Source organism: Pieris brassicae, chromosome 3 (assembly GCF_905147105.1).
Source record: "Pieris brassicae chromosome 3, ilPieBrab1.1, whole genome shotgun sequence".
Classification (NCBI taxonomy): domain Eukaryota; kingdom Metazoa; phylum Arthropoda; class Insecta; order Lepidoptera; family Pieridae; genus Pieris; species Pieris brassicae.
Genome location: NC_059667.1, coordinates 4,159,270 through 4,170,207, shown reverse-complemented (window position 1 = coordinate 4,170,207; position 10,938 = coordinate 4,159,270). Strand labels below are relative to the sequence as shown.

General features: G+C 33.6%; 1 protein-coding gene across 1 annotated transcript in view; it reads right to left on the bottom strand.

Annotated features, from left to right (window-relative positions):
• Nucleotides 1-1,721: 1,721 nt before the first annotated feature.
• Nucleotides 1,722-10,938, bottom strand: part of LOC123707075 (suppressor of lurcher protein 1-like) — a 49,867-nt gene continuing 40,650 nt past the window's right edge. Inside the window, exons 9-15 of the mRNA XM_045656854.1 lie at nt 9,014-9,133; nt 8,533-8,586; nt 7,918-8,104; nt 6,385-6,575; nt 5,284-5,491; nt 4,217-4,449; nt 1,722-1,822 (exon numbers count right to left, since the gene is read on the bottom strand). Coding sequence (XP_045512810.1) covers nt 1,764-1,822; nt 4,217-4,449; nt 5,284-5,491; nt 6,385-6,575; nt 7,918-8,104; nt 8,533-8,586; nt 9,014-9,133 — 1,052 coding nt within the window. The 3' untranslated portion in view covers nt 1,722-1,763. The remainder of the gene's footprint in view (nt 1,823-4,216; nt 4,450-5,283; nt 5,492-6,384; nt 6,576-7,917; nt 8,105-8,532; nt 8,587-9,013; nt 9,134-10,938) is intronic.

The window sequence follows — 10,938 nt, the reverse complement described above, 5'->3', positions numbered from 1 at the left end:
GTATTTCTCGGGCTGTTGTTGATGAGTACCGGAACAAACTCGTGTCTGAAGTCGAAACTCTTTTATGCGAAGTCTCGGACTGGGGTAGACTAAATCTAGTCCAATTTAACCCCAAGAAGACACAAGTCTGCGCGTTTTCCGGTAAAAAAACTCCCTTTGTCGCTACTCCCCTCTTTGAAGGCACTCTCATTAAAGCCTCAGCTAACATCGGAATATTGGGCGTTGACATATCGAATAACGTCCAGTTTCGCGGTCATTTGGAAGGGAAGGCTAAATTAACCTCCAAAAAGCTTGGTGTGCTCGGCAAGGCGAGACGGTACTTCACTCCGGGCCACCGCTTGCAACTCTATAAAGCGCAAATTCGGCCCCACATCGAATACTGTTCTCACCTCTGGGCGGGAGCTCCCCAGTACCAGCTCCTTACACTTGACCGTATTCAACGAAGAGCGATTCGAATAGTCGACGACCAATCACTTTCCGTGCGCCTTGATCCCTTGGCGTTGCGTAGAGATGTTGGGTCTCTCTGCATCTTCTACCGCATTTACAATGGGGAGTGTTCAGAAGAGTTGTTCGGTCTAATACCCGCAGCTGAGTTTCATTATAAAATACCATCCGTATCACCTCGGCGTCCGTCGTTCCACAACTGACCGTTTTCTAAGGCAGTTTCTGCTGCGCACCACCACTTTGTGGAACCAGCTGCCCACTGAAGTATTTCCGAACCAATTACAAAGGCCGGCAACGCACTTGCGAGCCTGGCAATGTGAGTGTCCATGGGCGGCGGTATCGCTTCACATCAGGTGAGCCTCTTGCCCATTTGCCTGCTATAACATAAAAAAAATTTTTTTTTAGAACTACAAAGAAAGTAAAAATATATTATAAGTTAAAGTTGAGTTCACGTATTACTCATGAGATACATTGTTTTCATGCAATGGCTTAATCAATATATTAATTTAAAACATAAAAGATGTTTAATATTACTATTAAATGTTGTTAGGTTAACTAATTACGAAATAACTTATCACAGAAGGTCCGTTAAGTAGTGCCTGAATGAAAAAACTTGGAATTACATAGTACCTCACGTTTTACGGTTAAAGAACTGTGTCGCAACTCTCAGTAAAAAAAGTCTTGCAAGTGAGACTAGTTTTTGAAGCAAAAACTTCTTTAGCATCGTTGTGATTTGAAAGTCGATGATCAAATACACACTAACATAAAATTTATTCCTTGTATAATGCTTCCTATCTGTCTGTATCTATCTTCCTATGAATTTATGTTTCTGTCTCTTTTTACTGTCGCATAGACTTTCAAACTTTAATTATATAAGTTTTTATCAAAATTAAAGATTGATGTTAAACTTAAAATTGAAATAATACTATTTAGACGGTGAAAATAAATCTAATTTACATATTATTTAGTATAAAAACTTTTTCAATCATTTTAGTTTTAATCAAAATTAATATTAAAATTACATTCATCTCATTATCTTGAAACCAATTTTGTTTTCACTTCTACCACGTGTGAATTGCACACATGTTGTTTTTTTGTTACAATTTATGTTTTTGATGGCATCAAGATTTTATAACTAAGCTATAGATTTTTAGAATAGGGGCGTTTCTATTCGTTTTTTTATTTTTATGGAACTGTCCAGCTTGTGTTATTTTATCATATAAATATCGAAGGACTATATCCCCTTCTCACTTATAGCTAGTCAATGAAACAACAAATTATCAACAATAATAATTTATTTTCTATATGTCTGTAGGAATCTATCTCAGGGCTAGGTACAAGAGGATTACGTTACATGCTAACGACCATTTGGGTGAATCTGGAACAAAAACATGTTTCAATAACATATTACGGTACTTCGTAGGTAATTTTGATGTAAAATCACTTTGATGGCTTGGTTTATCCATAGGAAACGAACATTATTACATTATAAACAATGGTTGGAAAATCTAGAATAATAATAATATAAAATAACGTTAAGAATTGTGAACAAAAAAAAATTTAGACGAAATTATTGTCACGACGAAAAATGTATCTTAAAATATAATTTTTAAGACAAGTTTTAATTGAGGAACTTACACAGAGGAAATTTGTTATATATATAATAATCACTGTCTTGTTATGCGTAGTTGGGTATTTAGGTTCTTTCAAATATATTGTTGTAATATTAAAAACGGATTAGATTTCTTGCACCTATGACAGTATCTGAACTTAAGAATACATCATTCAAGATGGTTTCTTTGATAAAGTAGCACTGAAACCAGATATTAAAACCATTGTATGTGAGAGGTCATTTGGCCTTTGTCCAAATTACGAAAAAATGTTTTCGGTTTAACTTTGATAATACCTTCATTAATCTTCATGATATGTATTCAAATCTATTTTTTCTTATGCTTTCAAATATCCACTATATAAATTGACTGAATACATAAGACTCAACAGTTTCACCCATCATGATGCGAGCACTACCTTTGTTCATTATAAAGATTTCGTTATATATTTTTTATTCGAAATTGAACAAGGAACTACGTCGTTATGCAGGTGAATTTTGTATTGGTTAATCTAGTTTTTAGTATTTAGTTGAAAAGTAATATAGATTTAAGCTTCAAAGACATCATGACCCTAGAATTATTTATTTTCATTGTATGAATACAAAATAATAAACACACAACTATAATTTTTAATAATAAATAATATTGCTAATAAACACGTAAAAACGGTAAAAGGACTTGCTTCTAAACACACCTTACGTAGAGTTGAAGAAGCTACTGAGACGTAACATGCTGTAGAATCATACACATTCAGACACATTACATTTATTCATACGTTCACATACACCCACACTCACAACTACACTGACGTGGGTTTCGCGGTACGTATGTTAGTAAAAAATATAATAAATAGTGAAAAATCAAAATTATAATAAAAAAAATACAGAATACGAGGCTATGCCCAAAAAGGTCAATCATCGTAGCCCATGGACACTCAATAATATTTACCTAGTCTAGCCATAAATTCTGTTACAAATGAAAATGCTTTTTTATTTTTATTTTATTAACTTTATACCTACATATTTATTAAAGACTCAGCAAAAAAAAATTCTATTCGAAATGGCCACTTTTGGCTTTTATACAGGCCTTTAATCTGTTTGGCCACGAAACTATGGATCTACGCACTGTTTCCAAGAAAAATTTGGCCACTGCTTGCTCCAAAGATTTTTTAAGAGGCTCAATGTCGCCGTGTCACTAAGAGCAAGCCATATCCTCTAAAACTGACCATAATTTGAAGGCATAAAGGGTTTAGGTCAGGGCTAGATGAGGGCTAGTCTTCAGCTCTAATGAAGCTCGTAACGTTGGTTTCAAGCCAGGCTTGGGTAGTTGGCACGAACGCTATACACTTTGGCTGAAGCTTTCACTCCTTTTTCACAAAAATGTGATAATATACGCTCCACCAAACCATCACTGACGCTGGATGATGACCACGTTGTACATTTCCGACCACTTGAGCGGCTTCTTTAGTACTGTGAGCGTAGACTTTATCATTTTGCTTATTGTAGTGTTCTTCAATCGTGAAAATTTATTGCTTCCTAATGGGGTTACGACGAATGTTACTATTAACAATTTTTGTAGTTCTAACAGCACGTGGCCGCCCGATCTTTTCTGGTGTACGACAGACGAAGTATCTGTTGATAGTACGATAAAGGAACATACGGCTGATGCCAAGTTTTTGAAGTGTCTGGAATATAACCATCGGCTCCATACCCACTTTGTGCAAGGCGATCATGGCAATCCTATTTTTTAACACCCATTCCATATTGTAATTTGATATTTAACACAAAAATATAGCGAAATAAGTTTTTAAAATAATAAACGTGTATCAAATTCAAAATAAATAAAAGTTGAAAAAAAGAAAAGTTTTATGTAACAATATTTATGGCCAGACTAGTTATATATTAACCAGCTCCATAATCCGGGAACCCTAACACATGTATTGTTTACTTAAAAAGGTTGCCAAATTAAGATTTGGGAACCTTTTTAATATATAAGTAAATACACATAAAATGCGTATTTATTATAATGAATAAGAACATACAATAACTACGCTGGTTAGTTAGTCAGGTTACCGACTTTTTTTGGTTTAGTTTAGAAACCGTAAAGCTAGATAAAATACTTCCTGAATATTATACGTTAGCATTTTGGACGTTCTAACTCACCTGTACCACCAACAGCAGGCATATTTACGCTAACCAATTCGCTGTCTTTAAGGAAAATATAATTCGCTTTAAAGCCAGTTCCATCCAGTCGGTCATTAGATCTGAATGTTATTCTCATGAAGTTCTTCTTAGAGGTGACTTTTACTTCCTTTAATTGGCCACAGTGTCTGGTACCGCGTGAATTGCGGTCATTTGATAACTGTACGTAGTCGCTGGCTGATACTGCTTCGCAACTGAACAAATAAATGTTTATATTTAAGGTATTGCATATGTTGCGGTCACCTAGGTCTCTACCAAAAATATGGTACACGTTGTCGCAATACATAATGTGTCGTTTATAAATTTTCGTTTCGTTTTTTGTAAATTGCTTTTTATATGGTGTGATTAGAGAAATAGAGCCATGGATAGAGAAATTTGGAAAAAGCTGGTGGCCTTGATGGGGTTCCGATGGCCGAAGGAAGTTAGAATAACGAGTAACAAGAAAAAATGTATTAAACAAATTTAAAGAACATATTGTTAGCAATTGTAAAGGTTGGAAATAAACGGACTTTATTTTAAGTTATTTAAGACCCTTTAAGTTCCGTAAGTCCTTAATGGGGCATGAGGCAGAAACATTTTTGCGTCTATCACTTTGACTAGAAGTTGTTTAATAACCATAGAGTCGCCATTTACACTACGTAATCATAATATATGGGTTTTTTCAAGTAAAGAGCACACTGATTTTTTAAAGCCCGGCAACGCACTAGCAAACCTGGCAGTTTAATTGCCCCTGGGTATCACTTAACATCGGGTTAGCCTTATGCACATTTGTTCCTGTGTATATTTATTTATTAAGGTACACCACATTTTTAATAATACATTTTCTACAGTATAGGTTACTATCTATTTTAAAATATATGACACTTACGGAGAACATAAATTTTACATAAACTAGTTTTTACTGGTAATTTCCAGTTAACTTATTCACCTAATACTTATTTTCTTAACAAAGTGGATTAGGTACTCGATAGGCGCTTAACAAGGCTTGTATAGAAAAAACAACAAATTTTAAATAAGGAAACACTCACGGGTGCACGCCCTCTACATCAAAATGTGTGAAATGTAAATGCACTCTTTGCTCCTTAGTCCCGTGGAAGAAGTAATTACACTCCGTATCTCGTGGATACAATCCTGGATGGTTTGGTGACGTCACCACACCTTTTGCCTTTACACTACTATTGTATACGAATGCGCAGGGGTACTCCAATAGCTGTTTTCCACTTGAGATTCCGTAATCTGAAATCAAGCTATAAGAGTTAAACGTATAAATCATTAAGGACTTTATTACAATGATTGAGAATTCAAATTAAAAGAACAATCTCTGTTATTCTAATTCAAAATTCGAAGATACTTCGTGTTTTCGGCACATGTTTGGCGTCACAGGTTGGATAGGAAGTGGCCACCTTCAAAAACAATTACGAGCTAAACAAGAGAAACAATGACATACTTTGACGTTTACGTTTTTTAAGCCTGAGATTTAAAAAATTCAGTATGTAAATGTTAATATAACCAAAAAATCCGAATTAAGTGAATCCTACTAATTTGACTTATTTTCTCTAACTTTTTAATTTTCTCGATTTAAGATAAACCACGTGAATCACGAATATCTAAAGTAATCTGAAATTTATGGGTCAGCTGAAAATTGTTGAGCAATTTCAATTTAATTTCACCCTTTTTGCGCTTAATCCGTCCAAACAAAATGTGAATTTTATTTTGTTCTTGTTCTGTTTGTATTTGGTTTGTTACAGATAAAAAACATTTAATCAAATTAAATACTGTCTTTGCTAAAATCAGTGTTAGTCTAGAACCTTCAGCGTGCGAACTTCATCTCTAATGTGCCATTCACATTTAACTCGTATGGTGAAAACCCATGTCAGAAAACCGACATGTCTCAAATCCAAAAACGAAATGTGTCAGATAGAAGGCTGATTATCTTCTTGACAAGGAAACAAAATGATCAAAGAAACGGGAGCAATCTGTGGCCAAAACCCGTTTACGGTTGTAGCGCCTGGGTTATCATTTGCTAAAGCGACATTAAAAAAGAACTCCATTAACTAGAATATCAAATCTGTCAACTGGGTGTGATATCCCGCAGACCACGATTCCTAGGATCTGACGTTTTAACCTACCTTCAACAAAGTGGTAGGATATTTTAAATCCCCTGCTGTACCGTGACGAGTAAACTCCCCTGAAGTCTACAGCAAGTTTCGGCCCATTGGACATGATGCCCTTAGGTACGTCACTACCGCAAAACGACGCCATTTTCTCTAATCTCCCGTCCACCTCCACAAACACGTCCAGTGAATCCATGCTTTCACAACTGTAAGTTCAGGGATTTAGTCATAAATTCTGTACACTTTTTCCTAGATTTCTTTATTGTCAATATTTATTTGTTGATTGTTTTAAATTGTAAAATACATTTCAATTAAAATGATGATTGCAGCTTACAAATTTTGTAGTAATTCATTAATTAATTTAATTTCTTAATTATTTTAACATTATTAATATAAATGCATACGTTAAAAAGTTATTTTAATAAAATTAGCAACAAATCTTTTGCTACATTTTATCTTTTCTAAGTTTGTTTTTGATTATTAACCACCACACATACAAATAGGTAGCATCCAGAAATGTTCAGCCTGTCTCAATGTATTTAGAAGCTAATAAATAAATAAGTACGGTTCTAATATAAGTTATAAAGGTACATTTAAAATCATCCCAAAAGTTAGATATGAATGGAATGTTTATTTTGTAAATAGTTATTTAAAATTAAAAAGATTGATTTACTGATTTTTTACTCCAGGCACTCTGCTACTTAGGGACTATATCCAAAACGACCTTGGAAAGTTATCCTACCCGGACCTTAGTAAAGCCATAAGGCTGCGGCAAACTGTGGACAGTGGTGACAAAAGACCGGCGAACTTTAACCTCTCCCCATTGCTTCACAGATAATAAATAATTTAGAGTGAAGCATTTCCGTGCGGTTAGAAATAGAATCTGCGTAAATAGTTCCAACATTAATTGTAACGTTTACGTAAATTAGATCGACACACTAAACATCTAAATTGCTTTGCTATACAAATCGTTATATTGCGTGAACATTTTAATAAAATACGAATGAAGTACCCCATTAAAGCGGTGTCGGCGTTAATAAAAAATGTGAATTTTTCGTGGAAAACACAAAAGGCATTTTGTACGGTCATTAGTGTTCATTTGGGACAAGTTCTACACCTGAAAATACCGTGAAAAATGGTGAAAATATTTTTCATATTAGACGAAAACGTGTTTTTTAAGGATTTCGAAACTACTATTTAACACAGAGAACGAAATAAATATTTTAATTATTGTCTAGATGTTCTATTACAAACATCACAGGTTTTATAACAAAACATTTATTTTCTTTATATCTTGACGAAAAAACAGTTTACAATACTGAACACTTTCACTCTGAAATCTTGATAAGTTGTTTGCATACGAAGCGTAGTCGTAAATACATAATAATACGTGAATACTTAATTCCAAGCTTCTAAATTAACATCAGAGATACGGACATCAAAAGAACCGAATGAAAATTCTTGTACATCGTTAATCATTGATATTACGTTATACACACGCGGATGGATATAATACTGGGAAGGCCAATTTTAAATCTAAATACTCACTCAATAATATTGCCTGTAACCCGTTGAAGGCTGAAGTCTTCGAACAGCAGTTTCACCCTCTGCCTGCCGCGGGCCAAAAAGTCATAATGACAGTGCGTTTTAGGCGGATACGGCGAGGGGTATAAAGGAGAGATCAATTTGCCGCTCCTACTCTTATCCGATCTGAATACTTGATGGCACGATGATGCTGAAACGTTAGCTCGTTTCGGTAATGGTATTTTTATGCGATGCCCAGATTAGGCGGGCTTTATTTTGTATAGAGTTGGATACAGCCTGTTTTGAACGGGTATTGTAAGGAAAATATAAGTGTAGAGGGAGCTAAAGAGATCTAATAAGAGTTTAAGAGGTTTTTCAAATTGCGTTTTTTTTTTAATTTTATTTTTAGAACAGTTTTATGTGTACGAATTTCATGTTTTAATAAGAACCTATTTCGTGTTTTAAAAAAGTAATGATAATGCTGGCTGGATAATACAATGGTTATATAGTGCCACTTGAAAGACGTGACACTGACAAATTACATATCTAAGAAGATACGTAATATTTAATGGTTATATGAATAATATGTAATTTTGCATATGATACATGTTTTCCAATTGTCACTTGTATTATACTTACTAGCGGCACTAACTGCTGGACCAACAGAAGTCCCTTCAGAAGATTTGACAACGTCTAAAAAAGAAAATTGTTAATAAATGAGCTATTATAATTTTTTAAACAGTTTTTTATACCTACAGTACGTATGATAGTTGCACAACATAGATCCTAAATCCCCACAGCAAATGCAATATTTACATGAGTATATTATGTATATGAACCACAGATCATGTGTGTAAAACGATATTCGAAATTCAAAATTAAAATATTGTCGCAACCCATACGTAAAGTTCACAGATAACACGGCACTTTACTTTTGTTTTTGGTGCAAACACCACTGATTGTATATCAAGCATGAATATCCATAGAGTACACACATCTATCATTTACGATTCAACACATACAATTCACCCACATAACAGAAAGTTCAGTCTCAAAATAAGTCTTTATTCTTCAAAAATATGTCATAATCCTAAAGAATACATTCGTATGCTTACTAAACCTTCAATAGAGCTATCATCTGGTTGAAAGTGGTATCTCGCCTTGAATCCCTGACCGGGCGTCTTGGACTTCGCTATAAATTCTACCAATAAGTCTGGACCCGTAGATAAAATTTCATAACCTAAAAATAATGGAACGGTCAAATAACTGTAATAACATTTCAGTCTTTTGGGATTATATTTAATTTTATATACTATATGACATTTTATACAGATTAAATAGCTTTATTTAGTGTTCTAACACAAAAGCAAGACAGCACATCATTGTGTAACAGGTAACCTTATTAGTATTTCTATTGTTATCCTGATTTAAGAACATATTATGGTTTAATCAGACCTTTTGTATATTAATTATATCGACAATTTAGAATTAAATTCAATTATTAAATCTCAAGAATTTAAATGATTTTATACATAAACCTACTTATAACCGTAGTCAGTTCGATAACATATCTTTTAGAGTACATTAAATGAGGTGCAATTCAACTAAGAAAGCCGTTTGACTTGTTGTATGGTGAACGTAATTTCCCAACTAACGATTCTGAGTACGATTAATAGATGAAAGTATTTTAACGTTGTAACTGGATACGATACCTAAAAATATGTTAAAAATATTGCTATATATTGAAAATGACTAGAAACCGGAGACGGAGGGGCTTCTTAATCTCGCATTTGATAGATAATTAAGAATCTAGTGCGACCACCCAATATGGGTATTCCTAACATTACAGGTGTTTCCTTGATCATTATTATTTTATACGCAAGCAGGTAATGTGCCCGACTGTGTCAACCGAACAATGCTTAGGGCAAACTATGATTCTACTATGACAAAACCTAATATATTTTGATGTACGAGATTCCGATTACTGTTAAGTGTTAATTGTAAAGTGACACCATTTCAGGGTTGTGAATAGCATTAGCTATTAAGCATATGATTTGACTAGCAATTTTAAAACCTATTTCTAAAGTATGAATGTTAAATATTCTGTGCATGGGCTAATACCATACTAACTCTGCTTACGTTTGCCAAAAGAACCTTGATGCGATATTTATAATATGTATAGTTATACACTTCATTGCAGAGAAGGAACAACCAAAATCAGTTATAAATCTAAATGCTCAAGGCAACGAGTTTATTACTGATTTTCTCAGGCAATCAGTGCTAAAGAAGAGCGAACGGTGCAAAACAAAAGTGTAGTTCGAAGTGATCCATTTAATTAAAATATAAATTGTTCAGGTTCAAAATTATAATATTCGACTTATAAATGACTTGGGAAATTAATTTCGTGTCTTTTCATCTTCGACGTAGACTTATGACAGTCCTTTAATAAGTATTTACAGTCCTCGAGGCAATTGAATAGAATTAATCAAAATGATCTGAATGTAAATGATATGTATTATATTACAGGGAGTCTAATAAATCACGATGTCATTTGTTTTATTAGAATGGCAACATCACGCAATATCATAGACATCTTACGTGTTGGTAATGTGTCAAAGTCAATTTGTCAGTAGTGCGTACAATTAATTGTTTAGGCGATCGCCGACAACTGAATGCGCTTTCATCGGCGCGACTCCTGCGCCGCTAAATAAAAATGTCGGACAACGGTAGTAACTTAGCAAATATTTATCGATTTGATTTTGAGACATATTTATTTGATATTATAAATTATCATATCATAACTAACCCGAATTAAATGTTTCCTACATTGAAATTTTATTGAAGATATGTTATTTTATATAATAATAGTTTTCATTATGAAGATTTATATAAGTTTATGTGTAACACTATAATATGCGTTTTTTTCATTTCATCAAAATTTAAAAAATTAATACTATATAGTAACTAAAATTATTTATAATGTGGCCTTTTTAAGTACTACTAACGTTTTTGCCATTTTGCTATGCGCAAACATAAAGACGGATT